Consider the following 27,493-nt stretch of genomic DNA (forward strand, 5'->3'; position numbering starts at 1 on the left):
CCAACAGAGAAGTACGGCAAGGCAGCACCGCCAATTCAGACACACTGCAGGCAGAGGCAATAGTCACCAAAAAGGCTACCTTCTGTGACAGTGTAAGCAGAGGAATCTCCATAAGTTTTCAAAGAGAGGTTTTTGAAGAACAGACAGTACCAGGTTAAAATCCCACGGTAACAGGGACCCGTATTGGAGGAGTCACATGATGAACTCCCTGGATAAAAGTGTGAATCAAAGAATGCGTAGCTTAAAGGGCGTTAGAAAAACACAGCCAAAGCCGATACCTGGCCTATAAATCGTACCCAAGGCCAGCCGCTGCTCAATAAAAGCCAATAACCTAGAAGCTGAAAAGGAGCGTGGATGCACCTTAATTGATTCACACCATGAGATGTACAATTTCTACGTACGACAATAAATCTTCCCAGAGGTAGATTTTCTAGCCTTCAACAGTGTAGGAATCACTAAGTCAGAAAGACCTCTATCCTTCAATACCTGGCTTTCAACAGCCACACTGTTAAAGCCAGCGACTAAAGTAGGATGGCAGATAGGCCCTTGAGACAACAGATCTTCCCTGAGAGGAAGTCTCCAAGAAGCATCCGCGATCAACCTTACCAGATCTGCATACCAAGACAGACGAGGCTAGTCTGGGGCAACGCATAGAGGACAACGCATAGATCATTCGATACTGACCCCAAGGATCCACCAGTGCATCTGTGGCGTCGGCCGGAGGATCCCAAGACCTGGCTACAAACCTCTATACCTTCTCATTGAGCCGAGAAACTAACATGTCAACATCGGGTGTCCCCTACCGAACACACAACAGGTGAAACACCTCCGGGTGCAGGGACCATTCCCCCTGATCCAAAACCTAACAACTCAACAACTCAAGTAATCCGCCTGCCAGTTTTCAACTCCGTGTATATGTACGGCTGAGAGGGCTGGAACAAAATTTTCTGCCCATATTAAGATCTCGGCTACCTCCCGGGTCGCCAGGACACTCTTGGTACCCCCTTGATGATGGACGTAAACCACGGCCGAGAAAGTGTCTGATAGAATCCGAACTGGACAACCCTGCAGATGATTTGTCCAGTGACTCAAGCAAAGCTTTATCGCTCTAAATTCCAGAATATTCATCGGAAGTCTGGACTCATTCAGAGTCTAGGTCCCCTGGACACACAGCTTTTTCAAGTATTCCTGGAAATTCAGACCCTAAACCAGCAGATCTTTCCTGAGAGGAAGTCTCCAAGGGGCATCGGCGGCCAGCCTTATCAGGTCTGCGTACCAACACCGCCGAGGCTAGTCCGGAGCCACCAGGACGACCGAAATGTTTTCCACCTCTATCCTGCGCAGAAGCCGCGGCAGGAGTTACAATGGGGGGAAATTCATAAATCAGCCGAAACAAACCCCTGTGGCGTCGGCCAGAGGATCTCGAGACATGGCAACGAATCTGTGCACCTTCTTGTTGAGGCGAGACGGTAACAGAACGACCTCCGGAGTCCCCCACTGAACACACAGGAGGTGGAACACCTCCAGGTGTAGTGACCACCCCCCTTGATCCAACACCTGATGACTCCGGTAATCCGCCTGCCAGTTTGCCACACCTGGAATGTGTACAGCAGAGAGGGCTGTAACAAAGCTTTCTGCTTAGGCCAGAATCACAGCAACCTCCTTGCCAAGACACTCTTGGTGCCCCCCCTGGTGATTGATGTAAGCCACAGCCGTGGTGTTGTCTGATTCAATCTGAACCGGACAACCTTGCAGACAAGTCATCCAATGACTCAGACAAAGCTTTATCGATCTGAGCTCCAAAACATTTATCAGAAGATTTGACTCTTCCATCATCCAGGTACCCTGGGCACAGAGCTTCCCCAGCACCCCGCTCAAGTAGGACAAGCTGGCGTTTGTGGTTACCACCGTCCAAAACAACGGAAGAAAGGACTTGCCTTGGCACAGTGCTGGAGACTGAATCCGCCACAACAGAGCAGATTTTGTATTGTGGCTCAACCGAATAAAAGAATCCAAGGACTTTGGGTCCTTGTTACATTTTACAAGAATCTCCCTTTGCAAAGGCCTTAAATGCAACAGAGCAAACGTAACCGCCTCAAAAGGTCGATACCATCAGATGCCACCAAATCCACCTTGTAGAATTTAGTCAAGGTGTGCCCAGACGATCAAGTCGCTGCCTTACAAACTCGTACAAAGGAGGCCAGATGGCGAAAAAAGCCCAAGAGGTACTCAGCACTCTAGTAGTATGTGCCTTCACAGGAAAAGGAGGAACCTGACCCTTGAGTGAATAAGCCAGAACAACCATCTACCTGATCCACCTCAAAATGGGCGCAGCCAAACCTTTCCAAGCTCCGTTCGTAAGGACAAAGTCAGTTTTCCAAAAAGATTCAGTAACCGCCAGATAAACCCTGATTGCCCGAAAGACATCCAAAGAGTGTGAGCAATCTCCTTGGGATACTTAGTCTTGGGACATAAGAAAGGCAACACGATGTCTTCATTGAGATGAAAAACCGACACCACCTTAGGGAGGAAGGACGGATTAGGTTGAAAAAACCTCATCTCAGTGGACCACCAAAAAAGTCAGACGGGACAGTGCTGCCAATCCAGAAACACTGCGAGCAGACGTAATAGCCACAAGAAAGGCAACCTTCTGTAACAAGGAAAGCAGATATCGCCCTAATATTCTCAAAAGGAGGCTTTTGAAGAACAGACAAAACCAGATCCCACAGAGGCAACGGGGATCTCCTTGGAGGAGCCAGATGACGCACCCCTTGAATAAAAGTGCAAATTAAGCTATTAGTAGCCAGCGGACATTGGAAGTAAATAGCCAAGGCCGACACTTAGCCCTTGATAGCTGCTCAAAATATATCAGCGCAAAATAATCAATTGTGAATGGTGCAATAATTAAATAATATAAAGACCGGCTGCACACACTAAAAGTGTCTAAACCACACAATGTAAACTAAATAAACCAAAAAGTAGTGATGCGCCAGTCATGTGCACACACAGTGTAATAAAACTCAAAATCAGTGTCCATACATGTTCCAATGTCCATACAATCAATCAAATAAACGGTGAATCCACGTGTCCAAAAGAATCTTGTGCAAAACTTAATTAGTGCTTTCGTGATTAGTGCAATCCCACCACCAGGTGAATTGGTCTCTCACCTCCACTATAAACCCACTGCTGGGTCAATCACAGCGTTGTATATACACAGGGACCTTCAGATAGTAAAGGCTATGGATAGCCTATCACCTCCAGAGGGATTCTCACCGATAGACATAAAAGGGGAACAAAGGAAGAGATCTAGTGCTCTCTGTATGGTTGCAGTAAACCGCTTGACATATTTACATATATACAACACTGTGATTGACCCAGCAGTGGGTCTATAGTGGAGGTGAGAGACCAATTCCCCTGGTGGTGGGATTGCACTAATCACGAAAGCACTAATTAAGTTTTGCACAAGATTCTTTTGGACACGTGGATTCACCGTTTATTTGATTGATTGTATGGACATTGGAACATGTATGGACACTGATTTTGAGTTTTATTACACTATGTGTGCACATAACTGGCGCATCACTACTTTTTGGTTTATTTGATAGCTGCTCAACCGCTTTTCGCAAAAAGGCCAAAACCCTAGCTATAGAAAACAAGCGAGGGTGCAGCTGCGATTCACACCATGAAATGTACTATTTCCACGTACGATAGATCTTCCTTGATGTTGATGTCCTGGCCTTCAAAAGGGTAGGAATCACCAAGTCAGAAAGGCATCTATCCCTCAACACCTTGTTTTCAACAGCCAGGCCATTAAAGCCAGCGACCGTAAAGCCGGATGGAAGATCAGTCAGCAGATCATCCCGCAGAGGAAGTCTCCATGAAGGTTCCAAGACCATTTTCACCAGGTCTGCATACCAAGACTGCCGGGCCCGTCTGGTGCCACCAGAACGACCAGAATACCTTCCACCGCCACCCGGCGAAGAAACCTTGGCAGAGTACGAGCGGGGGGGGAGGCATAAATCAGCCAATACTGGCTCTAAGGAGCCACCAGATCTTCTGTGGTGTTGGCCAGAGGATCCCGAGACCTGGCCACAAACCTATGGACTTTTCTGTTGAGGCGAGACTCAAACAGATCCACAGAACCTAAGGACACCCGCGTCCCTGCCGGTGTGGGCTCATCTGCCAATTAAAAAGTCTCCCTTACTGAAACAATCAGGGCTTCCACCAAAGTGCATTCTAAAGCTGCAGCTGAAGAAGACAGGTCCTCTTCACCATCTGATTGCGAGGACAGCGACCCCTCAGAAGGGGCGGGGGGGGGGTCATCCGGGGCGACCACATCAGCCTCTGAATCAGAGGACTCCACCAATGATGGAGAAGGCAGCAGCCGTTTTCAGCTAGTAACCTTTTTCATGACAAAATAAACTTTTATTGCCAGGTTTTCCAGAGCTGCTGAAATTGCGGTCAGCGACTGCGATACGGACGGTCCAGGCGTTGCTGGCCGCAGTGACCCTCAGTGGGTCTCAGGGTGAATTTACTGCGTGGGACTCCATAATCAATGTCACAGAAAAATGGAGTACCGTCACTTTAAGAAGTGCCGATCGCGATTCCCACAGCTGATCGCAGCGGTCTGCAGAGTCCCCCTTAAATATACACTAACAGCAGAGTGTGCAGGGATATGCCCACAGAGACCCCAGTACAGTACCACCTCCAGAGAAAAGCCTCCTGATTGACTATACAGCAGGAAGAAGAATCACAGAAGTGACCTCGGCCTGGATGTGAAAGGCCACGCTGCTTGTGTAGTTTAATAGGACTACACAAAAATGGATGCCAATGCAATTCCATAGGAAGCTCAGGGAAAATAGCTGTCCCAATACAAGTCAATAGGAAAAATAATACACATTGCCCACACTTAAGATAGTGGTGCCCATGGCGTGCCATGCAGCTAGGGACCCTCAAAATAAAGGCCTCAAGGATTAACTAGACCCAGCAAGAAACAAGGTACGATTGACACCCCCCTCAGGACGCCAGACGCCCCAGTTACATAGACCCATGTGGGGACGAGAGAGGGAGACAGGGCACAAGACCTGACAGGCCAGGGGGATCTTTTAGCAAGTACAGGTCCTATTAACCCCAAGAGAGGGCCCACATCTCCCCAAGACCACCAGGGGCAGGGGGGGGGTCAAATTTACTCACCATACCATGGACCGGGTGGGCTCCACTTCAGGCAGACCGCCTCCCATCTGAAGTGGGGGTGCTGCCAGCCGAGGGGTAAGGGCGTTCCAGGTAGTCGCATCCTGGCGAGGAATATGCTCGCAGGCTCGTCCCCATCCAGAAAGGGGCAAGGCCTAGTGCGGGACTATAACCTGCTCACCCTTGTAGGCCAGGCTGGGGGAACCTTAAGGATCTAGAATATCCAGTGCGAAACCCCAGACGGCATTGGTTGCAGATCACCGGGAGGATCCCCCTGAACACTAGCTAGCAGAGTAAAGAGAAATAAAACAAAATATTCTGAAAAGAATGAAAAACTGAGACCGAAGTCCCAGCAGGAAACCTATGTCCTACTCCTCCTCCAAGCTTAAACAAACTGGTTTGCTGAGCAGAGGGTGTGTGGGTTATTATGCCTGTGGGGACAGCCCTGTGGACTTTGAGATTTACATTTTTCCTGCCTAGAACTACTCCTGCAGGGGGCAGCATAACCCAATGGCTAATGAAGATGGAGGCTGTGTCTGTCAATGGGCAATAGAGAAAACATTTTTTTTGTGTAATGTCCCTTTAAGACTGCGAAAAATGCGGTCCACCGCTATTACTGGGGATTCACAATCCCTGGTTGTTATGTAATAGAGCAGAAGAGGAAAAAACTCACAGGGAAACCCAGGAACATTACCAGACCACAGAGAAGCATCCAGTCTGATCAGTGTAAAAAACGAAATTAACACTGTCTGCACAGGAAGAGGAAGAAACTCTGCCTCTATCATAAGCCATGCCGCATGCCTGTCCATCCCAAGGATCTCAAGAAAATGGCCGCTCATACATTCTCAATGAGGAAGTATAGAAAATGGCTGCCCATGAAAAACTGATGGGAACACAGATCATGAACCACAGCAAAATGGCAGGCCCCATGGTGCGCCATGCGGTCTCCAGGACCCCTCAAAGGGGGTCCCAAACAATAGGCATCTAAAGTTCCCACCCAGGACAATCCACCCCCCTCAAATAAACACCATAACGGCCGCATTATTACCCCCCCTCCCCCAAAGGTAAAACCTGCTAGGGGTAAGAGAATGTCAAGGGGTATACCAAATTAGTCCCCTGAGGTGCCAGGGAACCGAGAGAGCCCTTAAGGTCCTACCATTCCAGGGAGGGGCCCACGCCAGGCCCTGCCAAGGGTGTTTGGGGGGGGGGGGGGGGGACAATTTTACTAACCATACCACGGTACCAGGTGGGCGCCACTCCGAAACAGATCACCTCCCACCCAGGATGGGGGGTGCTGTCAAGCCAAGGGGAAGCTGTGACTAAGGGCGTTGCAGGTCGATGCGTCCTAGCGAGACTATACACTCGCAGGCTCGTCGCCATCCATAGGGGCACTGTCGTGGCGAGGTCTAGTTCTGGACTAGAACCTGCTCATGCTCGCTGACCAGGCTGGGAGACCTTAAGGATTTAGATTATCCATTGTAAAACCGTATCCAGCTGTTGCCTGTAGTTCCTCTGGATCTTGGTCCTCAGGAACTAACTAGTTATAAAAATAAAAAAAAAATGACAAACTTTTCCCTGGTACAGTTAAGACTGAAGTCCCAGCAGGGAACTAGGTCCTATTCCTAACACTGGGCAGGACAAAACTATTTGATGCTAGCAGAGTCTAAATGGTAATGCCTGCAAGGACATCCCCCATAAGCGTGGTTAAGATTTTATTTTCCTGCCTAGTGCCTATTCCTAGGAGGAGGAGCAAAACCCTATGAGTCATGAACATAAGGAGCTGCATCTGTCGAACGATAGAGAAAAACTTCTTATGAGCCGAGAAGGATGGCCCACGTCTACGACGAGGTTCCTTGTCCTTAGTAGCCTGCAGAAGAAAGGTACTCTTCCCCCCTGTGAGACCCCTAATGATGTCATCCAAGGTAGCTCCAAACAGGCAATCTACTTGAAAAGAAGGACCAGTCAAGGCCTTTTTAGAAGTCTGGTCTGCAGACCAGCATTTGAGCCAAAAAATACACAGAAGGACCACTGCTGAAACAGAGTGGAGCTACTAGTGCCGCATCCAAAGAGGCATAACAGATAAACTGTAGCCTCTGGACCAATTGGTCCGCCAGCTCAGCAAAGGCAAGAGGGAACTGCTCCCCCCCCTCCAGGTCACAGCATAAAAGCTTAGCCCACTCGGACAGAGTTTGCGACACCGGTACAATGGTAAATACCGATCTCACTGCCGAACAAGCCAGGGTGTACATATTGCGGGCTACAGCCTCCGCCTTCCTGTCAACCGGGTCCTTAAAAGGCCGGGGACTCTAATTGGAATGATGTTTGCTTTGTTTAATCTGGAGACCGGAAGGTCCACCGCTGGTGGAACTTTCCACTTTTTAACCATTTTAGCCCCAAAGGATTTGGCTGCTCAAAGACCAGGCCCTATTTTGCGATTTGGCACTGCATTATTTTAGCAGACAATTGCGCGGTCGTGCAACGCTGTAACCAAACGAAATTGAGGTCCTTTTTTTCCCCACAAATAGAGTTCTTTGGTCATATTTGATCACCTGTGCGATTTTTATTTTTTGCGCTATAAGCAAAAAAAAAAAGCGACAATTTTGAAAAAACAATATTTTTCACATTCTTTCATATGAAATTCTCAAAAAAATGTAAAAAAATCTATTTTTTAACATTTTAGGCCAATTTATTTTCTGCTATGTATTTTTGGTAAAAAAAAAAAAAAAACGCAATAAGCATATTTTTATTGGTTTGCGCAAAAGTGATTACGTTTACTAACTATAGGAAAGATTTATGTCATTTTTCTTGTTTTTTTTTTTTAACTAGTAATGTCGGCGATCTGCGATTTTTTTTGCGGGAATGCGACATTGCAGCGGACAGATCGGACCCCTAACATTTTTGACACTTTTGGGCGTACCAGTGACATTACTACAGGAATCAGTGCAAAAAATATGCACTGTTACTGTAAAAATGAAAGTGGGGGGTGTCATGGCGCTCTTCTAATATCCCAAGATGGTACAAGGAATGTGGGTGGATGGGAGGGGGGGGGGTTATGGGGCTGCGTGGGGGGGGGGGGGACAAAGTTTGGTACTGTAGGGAAGCTATAGTCCGCGGCAGCCGGCTGAAGCGTGGAGAAGCCCTGAGAGATGCAAGAAAGGAGAGAGCGGCGCCAGCTTAGTATAGTACAAGTTTATTTAACACTGTTAAAATTGGTGACTCACTGTCCGAGGTTGGGTGAGACCGGTACACAAAGACTGTTAGGGTCATCCATCTTCCTCTTCCAGGATAGTGGTCATAGGAGAAGGTGGTGAGGTTCCAGAGGTATAGCCGAGCCGCTGTGGGGCTGCTCCGCCGCGGCCAGTGACAACTAGCAGCCCCACAGCGGCTCGGCTATACCTCTGGAACCTCACCACCTTCTCCTATGACCACTATCCTGGAAGAGGAAGATGGATGACCCTAACAGTCTTTGTGTACCGGTCTCACCCAACCTCGGACAGTGAGTCACCAATTTTAACAGTGTTAAATAAACTTGTACTATACTAAGCTGGCGCCGCTCTCTCCTTTCTTACTGTAAAAATGACACTGGCAGGGAAGGGGTTTACAGTATAGGTGATCAAGGGGTTAAATGTGTCCCTAGGGGCGTGATTCTAACTGTCAGGGGGCGTGGCTTGTGAAGTAATCACAGAGACATGCGATCCTATATAGCAGGATCACATAGTCTCTGATCACTTCAGGGAGAAAGACAGACGGCTGTGTTTACATCAGCCGTCTGTCTTTCTCTCTCCGCTGCAGGAGATCGCGAGTGGCCAGCGGCCATCGGAGCCACCAGTCACACGTACTGGCTCCCTTTTCATGCGTAGTTGCGGAAGTGGACGACTCATCCTCACGATCTGAGAACTCAGGGTGTGTGGTCGCAGACCCAGCAGAGTGACCCACGTCCGCGGCGTCTGAATCAGATTCGGGATCTGAGAAGATAGATGAAGCAGGGGCGCTTATTGCTAGCCCGTCGCCCAAGAACCACCTCCACCTGCAACACAAAGGTCTCCAGGACCGCTGTCAGTGCATCGATGGATGGTTGGGACCCGGAGGGGCCCCGCAGCCTCTGAGAGGGAATTAGGTGGGGAAATGTGCTCCAAAGACTTCAACAGTCAATAGGGAGACCCCACAAGAAAAGGTATAAAACACTAAGAAACCACCACCGCTCCGACAGCACCACTCAAGTTGCCAATAACAGAGCACCTAATCCAGGCATGTCCAACTCGCGGCCCGGAACCGCAGCAATGCGGCCGCGGAACTCCAGATAGTCGCGTTTGGCTGGCGGCTCACGGCTGCTGGAGACTTAGGATGTCTGCAGTCAGAGACAGAGCCGCTGCTTCCTGTATAGTTCTGGCTCTGTCACAGGCAGAGTGGTATGAAATGCACTCCAACTGTGACAGGAGCCATACAGGAAGCAGCGGCTCTGCTCTCTACTGCAGCCACTGCTTCCTCCAGCAGTACCCGACATGACCATCATTACCCGCCAGCAATGCCAGCATTACCCGCAGCAGTCTGCAAAAAAGTAGAAAAGGTATCTGTATTAGCGTGTGTAAATTGTTGCAACATGTTTTTTAATAATTAGTTGTGTTTTGTCATACTATGTCATGTCCTTGTCCATACATGTATGAATAAGGACATGACATTTTTTGGCTGCCTAAGTCATATGTGCAATTAGCCCCAAGCACATAACTGTAAATATCCCAGCATGTACAGTGTTTCTGACTCCTACCACCATGACCACTTCAAATCACTGAAGTGGTCATGGTGGTTGGAGTGTTCCTTTAATATCTCTCAGAAGAAGTAAACCTCTGTATACCGATTCCATTTAATTTGATCATCCTCTAGTTGTGTGTGTTAAGATTAATGTGTGTGTGTGTGTGTGTGTGTGTGTGTGGGGGGGGGGGGGGGGGGGGACGGCATTTTATTACTTAATATACCTTAACTATAGTATGTATTTTATATGCGGCCCGAGAAAATTTCTCTACACTCAATGTGGCCCAGAGAAGCCAAAAGGATGGACACCCATGACCTAATCGATTCTCAACAGAGAGGGAGAGGACCCCATCAGACTCACCACCCACCAGAAACGGGCAACTGCAGCCACCAGGATTATCTGCACTCCACATGCTGCCATCAGGAAGTGAAAAGATCCAGGAGTCAGCACCATGGGATGAGGAGGGGCTCCCACCATCAAAATCACCGCCCACAGGGCTCCACTGTCATGGCCGCCGCTATTTTCAATGGCAAACCACTGCAAAATGACCGAACTACACAAACATGGCCGCTGTGCATTGAGCACACAGGCTACAGCAAAATGGCGGCACCACAAGGCCCCCAGGGACCCAGGAAGGATCCCGAGGCCTCAGAAAATGGGACAGACAGGAAGGGGGGCCCTTGGCAGGAGCCCCCACCAGGTAAAAACCTCCCACAGCCAAACTCCCGCTGCACACCCCATCGCCAGCACAGCACCCTGCCCCCACCCCAAGCGGTGGACCAGGTCACCCCACAGCGCTCGTAAAGGGGGGGGGGGGGGAGGGACAATATGGCCCATGACACATGGGGAGAGAGTGCCTAAAGGGAAGAAGGGGAACCCAGGGGTCCGACCATCCCATGGCGGGGGCCTACATCCACCCCAAAACTCTCCAATGAGAGGGGGGAAACAGTCACCATACCAGGCTCCAGGCGGGCACCACTCCACACAGAACCTCCTCTCCTTCGAAATAGGGGGGGATGTCGGCCAGGAGGAATGTTGCAACTCGGCCCGGTCATATGCGACCTCGCAAGGTGTTGAACTCACAGGCCAGCTCCCGTCCAGTGGGGCTGTGTGGCAGGTGACCTAACACGGAGCGGAATTCATTGTAGATCTCACAGGAAAAAAACTGAAGAAAAAAAAATCTAAAAAGAATTGCCAAGACCAGAGATCCCAGCAAGGAAATCTGTCCTTACTCCTGACTAGGCAGGAAAGAAAAAAAAAAAACTGAGTACCTATGGCAGAGAGGGAGTATACGCACTGGGTCTGCCCATAGGCATAGTCAGACTTTTTTTTCTGCCTAGTGTCCTACTCCTGTAGGGGGCAGTAAAACCCAATCGATAAAATCAGGAGCTGTTTCGGTCAATGAATGAAAGAGAAATTATATTTTAGGTTTTTTTCTAGTCCTCCAACAATGGCAGGAGCCAGAGAGTATTGAGTATTTGAGGACAACATGAAAGTCTGCAGACATGACATGAAACATAGTAAACAAATTATATGATTGTTGCTACTGCTTACCAACTACAGTTTCCTTGATGTCCGCATGCACTGCTATCAAAGCATTGCATATGTGGTCTCCAATAATGCCAAAACCATGTAATAAATTTTTGATGTCAAAAGAATCAAACATAACTCCATCATCGCCAGACATAAAAAGTTCAATACCCCGATTCCTCATAGCTCTGGAGATTTCCCCATGGGAAGGATCCATTGCAAAAAATAGCCTGTGACAACACAAAAGAAATCGATTTCAGAAGCAAAACATAAGCAACTAAAGCAATCGTTGTTAGTCCATTACAATTACGATGAAGTTTCTTTCATTATATAGGGAATTTGAATATAAAAAAATACACATACCTGAAGTTTGGGTGTGGAGTTATAGTTGGAGTGCTTCCATCAATGACTCCCCTTTCACTTACAGTGAGAACACCTCCAGGCTCCAATAGTGCATTAAGGCGATCCAGTACAGAGGAGCTGTAAAATAAAATGCAAGCAAAAATTACAAATTTTAACGCAAACTGTATTCATGGTAAAGCTAACCTATTTTACACTTATCAGCTGTAATACAACCTAAGATTCAAACAATCTGTGCAATAGTATCAGATTCAAGCGCCCTCTGGTTGCCAGCCTCAGGCTCGGTTGACATTAGTGCGATGGCAGACATCGCATGTGATTCGGAGCACACTGCTCTGAAAATCACATGCGATGCGAAATTCAGCCATACAAATAGTATGGCTGAATTTGCATCTGATTCGGCACAAACACACACAAGACCTTTTTTTGGGTCCGCACCAGAATCGGATCGCATGGTGGTTCACACTAATGCGATCCGATTCATGTCCGAATGTCAGTTTGCACTGCGATATGTGAACTGATCTGGGGGTGTCGTTAACTTTGAATTGACACCCCCAGCGATTCGCATATGGCAGTGTGAACTGCCTGCGCTGGGAATGCGATGCGGGAACCTGCAGTAGATTCGCAGGGTTCCCGCATCACATAAGTGTGAACTGGGACTCTGAGTATGCACTTTTAGAAATACTACAATGTCAGCCACTATTATTTGGATCCTGACATGTTGCCTTTAAAGGTGAACTCAAGGAAAACCGCTATTTACACAGATGAGATTGACAAAAGGAAGTTGTATTATCTGTCAAAGGATTTGTATTTCAGTATATTCAGTTCTGAGATTAAAGTAGGGTATACATGCAGTTTTTTTTTTTTTTTTTAAACTAGTAAGTTGAACGAAAAAAAAAAAACAAACTCAGATCCCACAAGCGATGTGGATACAAGGATCTCCCCTGCTGCTTTATTGTACTCTGATAGCAGGGAGATTTCACACCCTCCCCACATAAGAATACACTGATTAGCACTGTAACAATAGGCTGCAAGCCCTGATTAAATGATGGTTTTCTAGAAGAATCATTCAACAGAAGCCGATCGATAGAAGGGAGTCTGCTTTTCAGAGTAAAATAGCGCAGCGGGGGAGATCCCTGCATTCACTTGTGCGGATCCAGGGATCTGAGTTTGTTTTCATTCAACCCAATGAATACAGAGCTGCAGTGTTTTCTCTTTTATGTCTGCCTAGAGTTCGACTGAATGGGTTTGTAAACCCTTCGTTATACCCAGGGAAGTGAATAGCCTCAGATGATACACAGAAGAAAAACCAGACATAAGTTGTACTTGTTTATCTGCAGCCAATTGCCCTCCACAACAATGTAAAAAGACGGAGGATTTTTTACAGATCCACAAAGCAGGCAGGGAGCTGAAGTTTTAAACTGTACTAAAGCCCTGACAGCTGACTGGAGGGAAGGGACACAATCTCCCTTCACACAGCAGCAATGCAGAATTGAGGCTATGACTATTCACATGCTGTGTGCTGGAGCTCTCTTCCCCATCACCTTTTTATATAATCAGTGTCAGAAAAACTGTCAAAAGTGATTTATGCTGATAGAGGAACCAGGCAGCAGACAAAAAAAAAAACACACAACTGCTGACATGTTTTTGATGTTTTTACATCCATTGCAATGGGGAGGTGCATTTATCATTTTTTTTTTTACCAGACCAAACATGCACCTAAAAAGCAGCATGCAGGACTTTTAAAATCCCAGCTGACCCGCTATGCACTGGTGTAAGGAGTTTCAAAAGGATTTAATGCTCTTGCATTTTTCACGCTCTTGGTAAGACAAAAACCGAAGAAAAAATGATCAGTGTGAAAGAACCCTTACTAAAGGCACGCAATTAGAGAAAAAGACGTGTGCCAAATATTTGAATTTCAATCCATAATTAACATGTTGTGGTTGTAAACTTTATTTGTAGTTACATTGGCAATGTAGAGAACACCAAGCTTTCGGTTATAAGAGAAATCGAACAATTTGGAATTGGCCATCTATAGTCAAAATTGGTCATAATTGTAAATAAAAAATTAACCAATAACTTACCTGCAAAAGTTGACATTATCCATAAGTAACCAGTCCCCAGACTGTAGAGCTTGAACCAGCATTCCATCCACCCACTCAAAGGTCCCACTGCTCTGTCCCTCTACTGAATTAAGAAGCTGGTCCTTAAAGTAGTGTAAATGGTCCAAAATGGCAGAAAATTCTGAAATTGGTACCCGAGACAAACATGTAATTTATTTCATGCAATAATATTTTCCAGTATTATTTATTGCTCATCACATTTACGCCAAAAATGGAAGAGCAGTGCAAGTAAATGTTCCCCAAATCCTTGTATATTGGTAAAAATCTTCAACTTATAAAGACCTCAACAAATCAAAGATTTAATTGGATTTAAGTTAGATTAAATTAAAACAGGGGACAGTTGCCTTATCTGTACATATTTGGCAAGATAAAGAGAAAATCCCATGTTTTGGGTGCATGTTGAGCTTGCCAGCCTCTCACAAGTAATCAATGATTAGGCAGGTTAGAATATTTTCCTTGATCTTCACTGTTCCTCAGCAAATGGCTGGAATATTCAAAACCCAAGTTACCTGCTAGTGCTATCCCCACATCCCCTATAGAAAGCCCATAAAGGAAAACATCTATTTAACCCCCATTCTTGCCTAGATTAGGATAAAATATAAACCAAGGCATGTTTATATAAATAGCTTGGAAAAAAAAGAAAGAAAAAAAAGCAGTCCACTAGTGTCTGCCGTCCATTACCTTGGGTAGGGCACAGAATACAAGGTATTGGCGTTATTTAGGATACAAGGCAATGTTGCTTCAGTAAAGCCTTGTTCCAACATTTTCGCCTAATTGTGTCATGCAGCTTCTCCCACCCCATGCAAACACATTGATATACTCTTTCATACCTGCTTTTGAAAAGGAGTTGAGTTTTCCATTCAGTCTCTGGATTTGGAGAAGAACTGTCTCTAGTTTGTTAAATAGTTCTGTAGTAATGCCTCTGCCGCCTTCTGCTACTGACTTGGGCTTGTGAGTAAGGTTCAGATGGCTCCAAGATCGCAATAAAATTTCTGTCTCATCTGAAGAGATGTCTGTAGCAAGGAGACCGTCTCTTACTAGAGTTGTGACTGCATTTCCTACCTTCTCTAGGAGCTGCTGCCATGGTCTGTTTATATCCGCCTAAAACAGGAATTTGTATAAAAAATTAAAAAAAAAAAAAAAAAAACCCAAAAGAAATTCCATGTCATTCTATGAACATTTACAAACACAGATTAAGTAAACACCTGCTCAAATCCACCAAGGAGCTCTGTAGTATCCATGGCACTATTCATTGCCATAACTTTCAGCCTGTTGCCTGTCAGGAGAGCCAGAAGCTGAATGAGGCTAGTTTTCCCTGCAGCTGCAGGACCCACGAGGATAACCATCCAGTTCATCTCCACACACTTCATAACACTTTCAAGTGATTGTAGAGAATGATGAAGAAGAGACAGATTTGTTTGTGAAGTAGAAGGACATTCCATGCATCGGGCAAGAAATGAGTAGCCAACCTAAAGAAGGTTAAAAATTATTAACACATTACACCCAACCAATCAACCGAAAAAGTGACAAGACAAGACTCAGCAGCAAATCCTAAGTGTGTGTATATATATATATATATATATATATATATATATATATATATATATACACACACACACATACACGTGTGGTCTTCTTGCAGTATGACCTCATTACTATTAATAAAATTCCATGACTTCAAGTATATATTCATAATGTTTCATGAAATGTGTATGTATACATGTTAAAAAGGAAGAAAATCCATGTTACATCCATCTCCCTGGTGTTAGCTGAAACTGCGTTACCCCCATAGACCGTAAAAAAAAAAGGTTATCCCACGCAGAGAACATCACGTGACGGATCGTGCAAAAGTTAACTATTGTAATTTGACCAATATTAACTATATTCGAAAACACCGGAAAAAGAAAAATATTTGATGGGCACTCCTGCTTGGGGATAAAGCTTCAGTTCAGGCAGTCATGATGGATAAGGTGCAGCCAGATTGGTATGGATGGCACAGATCCACAAATGCGGCGCTTACATCGATGGCAGCTCTTTTTTAGGCCGAAGCAACAGTCCCACGAACAGGCAGAAAAGAGAGAAAGGCGCCACTCAGTGTAGCAGATGTAAATAATTTTATTGACACATATAAAGAAATTACATGGAGGTAGGCGTCTTTCATAGCTCAGCGTCCTTCCTGATCCGCGGTGTTTCCGTCCCTGAGGCTGGCCAGCAGCCGGGAGATGATACTACGGCAGAACCAATCAGGGGAGCTATTCACGCATGCTCTGAAACCGGTAACACCCCCACGCACGCGTCATCACGTTTGTGCGGCCCTCCAGTGAGGTATGTGCTTCACAGCTGCCTCGATCCCCCAATTGGTTCTCCCCTAGTGTCATCTCCCGGCTGCTGGCCAGCATCAGAAGGACGCCGAGCTATGAAGATAGACACTTATCTCAATGTAATTTTTTAATATGTGTCAATAAAATTATTTAAATCTGCTACACTGAGTGGCAACTTTCTCTCAAATTTATATGACTTTTCAAAAACTTTGTGGGATAAATTATTTTCCAAAACTTATAGAGGCCTGGAAATTGCCATTTTAAAATTCCATACATTTTCAGGTTTTTCATGACCATACGAAGCCTGTATTAATGTATGTATCCAGCTTTCACAAACTCTTCTACTCCCTCCTTCTAGTTTTCTTTCTGCCCATTCTTCAACAGACCCTACCATTACAGCTAGTCAGAATTATTGACATTTTGTAATTATACAGTGACATTAATTTCTCTAAACACATTTTGTCCTTGTGTTTCATGCAATTTTAGGCAACAAATACACGTGTAAAGCCTTTTTTCGGGGGCATCTGGCATTCCAATAATACCAAAGAGGTCAACAGCACTATAAAGGACCTGTGTCCACCTGTGGCAGAACTGCTTCTCTCATGTCAATGGGAATATAGAAAATGGCTTAAAGTAAAACAAATTAAGGTCAGAAGGCTGTGTACTGCAGATTAAATGCACAATTCAATGAATTCTGAATGAATTTGGAAGCATCTCAAACTGAAGCTCAACTACAAAAGTTCAAAGCCCATTGATGCCTGGAATATGTTTGAATGCAAACATATGGCCATAAAATTTAATGAGTTCATTTAACTAGGAGCAATTTTAATCCAGAACAGGAAAGGTTATGCAACATAAAAGCAACGGAACTGATATTCTTTAAACGCTTTAAAAAGGTAAATAATCCCTTTATCACCACAAAGCAAAAAACAGAATACCATCAGCAGAAAAACACATTTGCCAAAAGTTGATATAATTTTCGGTTACCTGCACAATCTGAGGTGTAATGTAAAACTGCCGAGTCCCCATGTAAGGAACATGATCCTGTCCAAACACTCGCTTGTACACAGAAATTATCTTAATAAATTTAAGAAAAAGAGAATTAGAAAGTAAATCGCTAAACATACTATATCCTAGAACACTTTTTTTTTTTTTTAAATGTCTTTAGGATAATCAGCATCAACCTGCTGGCTTAGAAGGATTACAACAATGTCCTGATACAGAATACTGTCAGACAGCATAGTCAAGCTGGTACGTTCACTTTTTTCTACTGCAGTGAAATAAGCTTTGATACCTGCATATCCTAAGCGCCGGTTCACATTACCGCGACGCTACTTCCCGGGGCGACCTCCGAGATGGCGGTGCGAGCAGCGCGCCGCGACCTCGGAGCGGCCGCCACGGAGTTCATAACATTGAAGTCTATGGCGGTCGCCTCCTGGTCGCCCCAAAGAAGCTCCGGACCCTTTTTCTAGGTCGGAGCGACTTTTGTCGCTCCTATTAGAACGGGTCCGCAGCTTCCCTATGGGAGGCGACCTGCAGCGACCTAGTGTGAACCGAGCCTAAGTCAGACAAGTTTGTTTACCTAAGTTAGGTAAACAAACTCCCCTTGTCGGTGTGTTCCTTTTCAGCACATGCCACATTGGCCCAGTAGTAGCAACTCTCCCTTTCCCAGACCAATTAAATTTTTCTTTCTTACTGGGGTCTAGTGTTCCCTAACTTTGTAGCTACAGTAAGTTTTACCAACTGACATTCTAATGTTTTAGAAGAGTGTACCTATAAGAGTGCAAAGTAAGGTAAAGTGGAACTTTAGCTGGAAAATAACGTCTTGATAGATCATTTCGGAAAGGCCCCTTTTGCAGGTATAGCTATGTAAAACTAATAAAAAAATGTGTCTATACTGCTTAAATCCAGTAATATGCTGTCTCACTCTGCTCTGCACATGCTCAGTTACATTTTTAGACATTGTTGAGTTTGTAGAGGCCGATTTGCTGACAGGCTTATAGAGAAATTAAACCCTCCTATCCTTTACAGCCAAGGAAGCTGCTTCTGTTTTGATCTGCAACTGCTATGGTCCTGCACATGTGATCAGTTAGGATACTAGCAATTTTATGTTTTCACAGTTTGGTTGAGGACACAAATGTGACAATTAGCAATCCCGGCATTCCAGGAAAGTAACTTTTTTAAACCGTCAAATTGATAGTTTTAGTAGTTCTTTAGGATTTGTACCTTTGGGCTTCAGAAAAATGTAAGCCTCCAGCAAGAGGAAACCGGGAACAATTCTGGAGGCAATTTCCAGCACACAGTAATTTTAGTTGCATAATTATTAATATAGAATGCATGTTCCTTGCTAAAAAAACATTTTTTCAAGTGGTGATGGGTAAAGTTCCACTTTAACAGAAAACCAGTTAGTAACATTTAAAAAAAATGCTTCATGCTCAAGTGCAGACTAACCATTTGCCGGTCTTCTTTTGTTCTCATCCGTTCCCCATAGATCAAAAACACATGTTGAGATGGATTAAAGCTTCCTGGTGACTGATCATGCAACATTAGTTGACACCAACGGAACAGATCCCTCAAGTTAAACTCCCAAGGTCCTCCTTTTTGACCCCATTTTCTCTGAGTCATTACTTCCAGGTCAACCTAGAAAAGAGATTAGCGCCGCTACTAATTTGGTCCAAACAAAATAATTATTGCTGCAACTATTCTGCCACCTTTGTTTTTGCCAATTTCTGTTGTCCTAATGTGCTCTACCATTTATGAAAAAAAACTGAGGTTGGACAAAAATATGGAAACACTACATATTTGAAGGTGTGAAAGTTACAACATGTTTCCCATTGAAAGCGGAAGCAATGTAAAATTCTTTTGCTTCCATTGTGTGATAAGACACCTAGCTAACAGGTGGGAACCCTCTTTCATCATTCGCTGTGTGCGCTGCTAGAAATACGGAGTCATGTTAGAGCTTACAGAGTTTCAAAAGGGTAAATTGTTGGTGCCTGCTTAGCTGATTCCTCTGACTGAAGCTGCCAATTTGCAATGTCATGAGGTACAGTAACAAAGGTTATGACCGCATATACAGTTTCCGGGGAAATGGCATCTGATAAGCATAAGCGTACTCGACGTGGTAAACTGACCGAAAGACAGAAAAAGACATTGCACTGGATTGCAACTCGGATTGTTGAATGAACAGTGATATCAGATTATATTATTCACCATTCAAGACTTAGATTTGTCAATTTCCAGCTGAATTTAGGCAGTCTAAGATGCCAAAGGTGGTCCAACACCATATTAGGTAACAATTTTGTTTTACATATTTGTTTCCATAATTTTGTCCAATCACTGTGTATATATATATATATATATATATATATATATATATACACACACACACACACACACACACACAGTATCTCACAAAAATACAAAAAGTACAGCTTGTATAATAGTGTAAATTTGCTCTCCCCTCAAAATAACGAAACACAGCCATTAAGGTCTAAACTGCTGGCAACAACAGTGAGTACACCCCTAAGTGAAAATGTCCAAATTGGGCCCAATTAGTCATTTCCCCGGAGTCATGCGACTCATTAGTATAACGAGGTCTCAGGTGTGAATGGGGATCAGATGTGTTAAATTTGGTGTTATCGCTCTCACTCATACTGGTCACTGGAAGTTCAACATGGCATCTCATGGCAAAGAACGCTCTGAGTAACTGAAAAAAATAAAAATTGTTGCTCTACATAAAGATGGCCCAGGCTTTAAGAAGATTGCCAAGACCCTGAAACTGAGCTGCAGCACGTTTGCCAAGACCACAGCGGTTTAACAGGACAGGTTCCACTCAGAACAATCCTGGTTGACCAAAGAAGTTGACTGCACGTGCTCAGCATCATATCCAGAGGTTGTCTTTGGAAAACAGACGTATGAGTGCTGCCAGCATTGCTGCAGAGGTTAAAGGGATAGGGGGGGACAGTCAGCCTGTGAGTGCTCAGACCATACACCGCACAATGCATCAAATTGGTCTGCATGGCTGTCGTCCCAGAAGGAAGATGATGCACAAGAAAGCCCACAGTTTCCTGAAGACAAGCAGACTAACGACATGGATTACTGGAGCCATGTCATGTAGTCTGATGAGACCAAGAAAAACTTTTTTGGTTCAAATGGTGTCAAGTGTGTGTGGCAGGAACCAGGTGAGGAGTACAAAGACAAGTGTGTCTTTCCTACAGTCAAGAGTGGTGGTGGGAGTGTCAGTCTGGGAATGCATGAGAGCTGCTGTTATTGAGGAGCTACAGTTTATTGATGGAACCATGAATGCCAAAGTACTGTGACATACTGAAGCAGAGCATGATCCCCCTCCCTTCAGAGACTGGGTCGCAGGGTAGTATTCCAGCATGATAACCCCAAAAACACCTCCAGGATGACTACTGCCTTGCTAAAGAAGCTGAGGGAAAAGGTGATGGACTGGCCAAGTATGTCTCCAGACCTAAACCCTATTGAGTATCTGTTGGGCATCCTCAAACAGAAGGAGGAGCACAAGGTCTCTAACATCTACTACATCTTACATTCTCCATGAGTCCTAATCATTTTTGGTACGGAGGGACACATTATGTTCGAACCAAAGGTGTCACCATGAGCGATAAATTTGCACCTAGCATGGCAAACTTGTTCATGGCTAAATGGAAGGAAGAGTAGGTCATGTCTACCTCACTTCCCTGAGCTACTATTGTGGAAATGCTACATACATAACATAGTGCTTATTTGGGAGGGGAACATGGAATCCCTAGACACATTTGTTCTATCAATGAGAACCAGAGAGGTATCGCTCTGAGTTATGAATCTAGCACAAATAATATTCACTTGTTTGATTTGAGTGGAGGGGCAAATTATTACCACCACATTTTTTTAAAACACTGACCGAAATGGGTTTATTTTTAGGGATTCCTGTCACCATCCCTCCTGGAATTCCTTGATTACCAAAAGTCAGTTAATTTGTCTTTCGAACTGTAGACTGTACACGTTTGGAAGACTACTATGAACAGGCAGCTGTTAGGAGAGGGAGGTTTTTAGAAAAAGGATATGGAACAATATCTCTTGATAAAACCATTCAGGAGAAAGTGATATGGACAGGGTTTCTTTGATTGGCCAAAATAAAAGGGGAAAGTCTGCGGCTAATCGTTTTGGTTTATCATTTATTACCACCTTTTCTTCACAACACTACTAAATTAAACAGATCAGGAAACACTGGCCGATATTAAAAAACAACCGCATTTTAGGCCCTTTTCTACCCAATCAGACCCCGGTTGCATTCAGAGGGCTATGCCCTTGAGAAGTAGGGTGACCCACAATATTTTTGATCCCCCAGTCAGGACAACCTTCTTCTCAAATGCATGTAGGGCTTTCATTGTTGCATGAGATGCAATGTATGCAAGTTTAATGCAATCAGTGAACAGAGTGGTGAAGTTGAGATCAACACAAACCTCTAAGGTTCTCTATCTGCTCCTTTATCTCTTGCAATACCAGAAATGTAATCAACATGATCCAATGTTCAAGTGGGTTGCAATATATTGGACGAACTTCTAGGGACATGCATGTTAGATTAGAGCAGAATATTGGTAAATATTAGGAGAGGTTTCAGTGGACGCAGTGTGTCAAAACACTAAGCCCAGTTCCACAGTAGGGACCCATCAAAGTATATTTTTTAGCTATAGAGAAGCACAACCCACATTTGAGAGGAACCAATGCAAAAAAAAACATCTCTGGTTCACAGAATGGGATTTTTGCCTTACGGTAAAATCGGATTTTTGTAAGATCTTACCGTAAAATCCTTTTCTCTTAGCTCATTGACAGACGTAGTCCTCTTTGATTCACATCAATTGGGTTATGTTGCCTCCGCAGGAGTAGGACTAGGCAGAGAAGAAAAAAACGTTCTGGCTCCACCCTAAGGGCAGTCCCAGAGGGTATATCCTCCCTCTCTGCTACAGGGAATCAGTTCTGTTATAAAGCAGTAACAGAATTTAACCCAACCCAACTCAATGATAGAGGGGCAGGTACTATGTCTGTCAATGAGCTAAGAGAAAAGGATTTTACGGTAAGATCTTACAAAAATCAGATTTTCTCTGTCGCTCATTGACAGACGCAGTCCTCTTGGATTCACATCAATTGGGACATCCAGAAGCAGTGCCACAAATGAGGGGTGGGATTGACAGAAATCAAATCCAATCTAGAAGGCCCAACCGGTGCCAACTAGAAGTTTTAAAGGCTCATTATAAACAAAGAATGAGACTCAAAAAAATTCCAACGGAAAAAAACCCTCGAGGTAGACCACTGGTCTCCTCAAATTGCGGCCTGCAAAACCTTGCGGCCAAACGATGCATCAGACGATGCCATTACATCAACTTTATAATGTTTTGTAAAGGTATGCACCGACGACCAGGTAGCCGCCTTGCACACCTGGACCACTGACGCCTGATGGCGAAAGGCCCATGACGCACTAAGTGCCCGAGTGGAGTGCGCCTTAACAGGGAACGGGGGCTCCCGACCCTTAATAGAATAAGCCTGTACCACCGTCTGTCTGATCCATTTGGAAATAGTCGCGGCAGATGCAGGCAACCCCTTTTTGGGTCCATCCGGGACCACAAAAAGTGAATCCGTCTTGCGAAACGAGTGTCGTTTTCAAGTATACCCTGATCGCCCGGACCACATCCAAGGAGTGTAAAGCAAACTCCCGAGGATGACTGGGCTTAGGACACAGGGAAGGTAATACAATTTCTTCATTCAGATGAAATTCTGAAACCACTTTTGGTAGAAAGGATGGATTCGGACGAAGAACCACCTTATCTCTATGAACCACCAGATATGGGGAACGACAAGATAATGCGGCCAGTTCTGACACCCTGCGTGCAGAAGTGATAGCCACCAAGAAGGCCACCTTCTGGGACAACGTAGGTAAAGGAATCTCCCTAATATCTTCAAAGGGAGGTTTCTGAAGAACCGACAATACTAAATTAAGATCCCAGGGTGGTAAGGGCGCGCGCAATGGCGGAGCCAGATGTCGCACCCCCTGGATGAAATTCCGCACCAAGGAATGAGTAGCCAAAAGGTATCTGAAAGAAGATGGCTAATGCTGAGACCTGACCCTTGATAGTGCTCAAGGCCAGTTTCTGCTCAACCCCTTGTTGCAGAAAAGCTAATATTCGACTAACCGAATAAGAACGTGGGTGGAACCCCAGAGGTTCACACCATGCAATGTAGGACTTCCATGTGCGATGATAAATCTTTCTGGAAGTCGCTTTCCTTGCTTTAACTAGAGTAGGAATAACTGAAGCTGACAATCCCATGTCCTTCAGCACCTGGGTCTCAATAGCCAGGCCGTTAAAGCCAGCGATCGTAAAGCAGGATGGAAGATCGGTCCCTGAGACAATAGGTCCTCCCTGAGAGGAAGTCGCCACGGGACGTCCGCCACCAGTCTGACCAAGTCGGCGTACCAAGCTCGGCGAGGCCAGTCTGGAGCTACCAGGATTACTGGAATTCCTTCCTCCTCTATCCTGCGAAGAAGTCTTGGCAGTAACCCGAGAGGAGGGAAGGCATACATTAGCTGGTACTGCCCCCACGGGGCGACCAGTGCGTCTGCGGTCTCTGCCAGAGGATCGCGGGAGCGAGCCACAAATCTCTGTACTTTTCTGTTGAATCGAGATGCCAACAGATCCAAATCCGGGGTGCCCCAACGTAGGCACAACTGGTGGAAAACTTCTGGATGGAGGGACCATTCCCCCTGATCCAGAGTCTGACGGCTGAGATAATCTGCCTGCCAATTCTCCACCCCCGGAATGAATATCGCAGAGATAGCTGGAACAAACCGTTCCGCCCAGCGAAGAATGCAAGCCACTTCCTTGGCCGCCTGGACACTCTTGGTGCCCCCCTGGTGATTGACATAAGCCACTGCTGTGCCATTGTCCGACTGGATGCGAACCGGGCTGCCCTGGAGCTGCTCGGTCCAGTGAATCAGACAAAGTCTGATCGCTCTCAGTTCCAATACATTTATCGGTAACCTGGATTCTTCCGGGGACCAAAGTCCCTGGACGGATAACTGACCGAGAATTCCTCCCCATCCGGATAGACTGGCATCCGTGGTCACTATCGTCCAATATATTGGCAGAAATGACTTTCCCTGGCTGAGCATCGGAGACCGAAGCCACCAGACCAGAGACTCTCTGGTCTGTTTGCTCAATCGGATCCGATAGTCCAGGGATTCCGGATTCCGATTCCATCTGAGAAGAATCTCTTGCTGAAGAATTCGGGTATGGGACTGGGCAAATGGGACTGCTTCGAAGGAAGCCACCATCAACCCCAGAACCCTCATGCAAGTCCAAAGAGAAGACCAGCTGTTGGATAGTAACAACTGGACTGCTGATTGAATCTTCCGGAGTTTCCCTACCGGAAGGAAAACTCTTGTCCTGAATGTGTCTAGAATTAGACCCAGATATTCGAGCCTCTGGGTGGGAACCAGAAATGACTTTTGCTGGTTCACCAGCCACCCGAATTCCTGTAAAGAAATCATAGTAATCTCTAGGTTTTGTAGCAGGGTCTGTGGAGACTCTGCATGAAGCAGAAGATCGTCTAGGTAACCTAGAATCGATATGCCTCTTTGGCGCAGTAGTGCCAACATTGGGGCCAACACCTTTGTGAAGACCCGAGGAGCCGTGGCGAGACCGAAAGGTAACGCCGCAAACTGATAGTGGTTCTCTTCTACGGAAAAACGTAGAAACCGCTGATGTCCTGCGTAAATGGGAATGTGAAGATAGGCGTCCTTGATGTCTATGGACGCTAGGACATCCCCTGAATGAAGGGAGGCCGCTACTGTGCGAATGGATTCCATTTTGAATTTTCTTATGTTGACAAAGGAATTGAGTGCCCTTAAGTCCAGAATTGGACGCACTTCGCCCTCTTTCCTGGGTATTGTAAATAGGTTTGAATAAAACCCCTGAAAATGTTCTGTCCAAGGAACGTGGACTACCACTCCTTGTTGTAGTAAATCCGTGACTGCTCTCCGCAGATCTTCTAAACGATCCGGGGATAGTCGGATATTGGAAGGGAAGAATCGCGCCGGTGGGAGAGATCGAAACTCGATCTTGTACCCTGACCTTATGACTTCGCAAACCCACTTGTCCGGGATTCTGGAGAGCCATGGATCCGGCGAAGACGTTCCCCCACCCCAGTTATGGGTGGGGGCGCACCTTCAGGGTTTAGTAGACTTATCTTCAGGTCTGGAAGGGGCGGGCTTTTGCTTGCCCGACCAACGTCCCCTGAAGCCTCCTGAAGGAGCTTTGGAGGACTTAATTTTTTCACCCGCGGGACGAAAAAAATTTTTATGAGCGGAGAAAGAAGGCCCCCGTCTTTGACGAGGTCCTTTACCCTTAGCACTTTGCGGTAAAAAGGTGCTCTTTCCTCCCGTGAGATCCTTAATGATCTCATCTAAGTTGGCTCCAAATAAACGCTCTCCTAAAAAGGGGAGATTAGCCAATGCTTTTTTGGAACCTTGGTCGGCTAACGAACCTTTTAGCCACAGTGTACGCCTGAGAACCACTGCTGAAACTGATGCTCGCGCCAATAATGGAGTGGCGTCTAACGCCGCATCACACACAAACTGTAACCCCTGTATAACATCTGTTCCAACAAATCTGATACCGCCTGAGGGACCTCTTCTAAGTCCCGGCGTAACCATTTGGTCCATTCAGTTACAGTCTGCGAAACCAGCCCAATAGCAATTATTGGTCTGAAAGCTGATCCAATCAAGGAAAACATGGTGCGAGACATAGCTTCTATCTTGCGATCCACCGGATCCTTAAAAGACGGAGCGTCTTCTAATGGAATAACCGTGGCTTTAATCTAGAAATTGGTGAATCCACCACAGGTGGTTCTGTCCATTTCTTAATGAGGATTTCCTCAAACGGATAACGCCTGTTAATGCGTTTGGAAATAGCAGAAGTGCGTTTTGGCAGACTCCATTCTTCTTTGATCGGATTGCCAAAACATTTGGGCAATGGAAAAACCTTCGCCACTTTGATGCGTTTTTTAGTCCCAAAGGGAATTTCAGTCTCAGCTATTTCCGACGGAGTACCCTGTAATCTTAAGGTTTCTTGAACAGATACAATGAGTGCGTTTACCAACGCTTCCTCTCGGGCAATGGCTGATGCCGAAACATCCTCCTCACTGTCTGAAGAGACAGTACCCGAGACACCAATCCCAGATGAGGTACCTGCAACTGCAGAAATAGGCTCAGATTCTGAATACGAAGTTTCAGATAAAATGGGGGTAGGCGGGGGTCGCTTTCTTGCGCCCTGTCCCTGACAAGCCACTTCCACCCGGGACACAAAAGTCTCCATAAAAGCTGACAATGATTCAATCGTAAGCGGGGTGCTGGAGGATCCTGCAGACCCCTCGAGGGGATCAGGTGGAGATACATGAGTGGCAGGGTCCATGTTAACCCAGGACACTTTGCCAGAAAAAAACTTTTTTTTTTTTTTATCTGTATCCCCCTAGCGCAATAGCGCCCCTCAGTGTACCTGCTTCCTGACCCCCACAGAGAGAGAGAAAGGGACCCCCAAGGCTCACCACCCGATGCAGAGAAGTTTCCTAACAACTGCAGTCAGCGTTTGTCTTTTACAGACTGGGAAGAACTGTGCTTGTTTTCCCGGGTAGAAGGAAGTGGCTCCGCCCCCTGTGTACGCCTTCCGGCGTTCCCAGCTCTCCTCGAGGTTAGCTGGGCTCTTCAAACATGGCCGCCCCCATACGGGAAACAATAGACTCCAAAAAAATGGCGGCCGGCGTGACCTGCGGACGCTCGTGTACCTGGTCTACAGCAAAATGGCGGGGGATTGCCGAAGTAGCGTTTTCCCAGCACATCCACCTGCATACCACGCTAAATGGCGGTTTATCGACCTGCAGGAGGTCCACTACAACCAAGGTAGGATTATACCTCCTATGTCTGCTGTAATACTGCAGTCTGCTGGGTAGAGTGTTAGCTCCCAAACCAAGTCCGCTTGCCCACCAAAATCATGCTGTATTTACAAGGGGGACTTTTAGTGTCAGAAAGATACTGACCATGTATGGAGGGGCCCATATTCCAAAATGCCTCATGACGAGGAAAAGGAAACATTTACTCACCATACCGAACCGACAGGCACCCTCTCTTCACAATACCCTCTCCACCGGGGTGGGGGGTTGTTGAC

General features: G+C 45.8%; 1 protein-coding gene across 2 annotated transcripts in view; it reads right to left on the bottom strand.

The window, feature by feature from the left end:
* Positions 1 to 27,493, bottom strand: part of MDN1 (midasin AAA ATPase 1) — a 902,759-nt gene that overhangs the window by 449,894 nt on the left and 425,372 nt on the right. For both annotated transcript variants that reach the window (XM_082250237.1, XM_082250236.1), the window contains exons 40-46: positions 18,726 to 18,914; positions 17,262 to 17,351; positions 15,159 to 15,422; positions 14,784 to 15,054; positions 13,915 to 14,074; positions 11,834 to 11,950; positions 11,495 to 11,700 (exon numbers count right to left, since the gene is read on the bottom strand). In XM_082250237.1, coding sequence (XP_082106363.1) covers positions 11,495 to 11,700; positions 11,834 to 11,950; positions 13,915 to 14,074; positions 14,784 to 15,054; positions 15,159 to 15,422; positions 17,262 to 17,351; positions 18,726 to 18,914 — 1,297 coding nt within the window. The remainder of the gene's footprint in view (positions 1 to 11,494; positions 11,701 to 11,833; positions 11,951 to 13,914; positions 14,075 to 14,783; positions 15,055 to 15,158; positions 15,423 to 17,261; positions 17,352 to 18,725; positions 18,915 to 27,493) is intronic.

Source organism: Pelophylax lessonae (assembly GCF_965119305.1).
Source record: "Pelophylax lessonae genome assembly, chromosome: 3".
Classification (NCBI taxonomy): domain Eukaryota; kingdom Metazoa; phylum Chordata; class Amphibia; order Anura; family Ranidae; genus Pelophylax; species Pelophylax lessonae.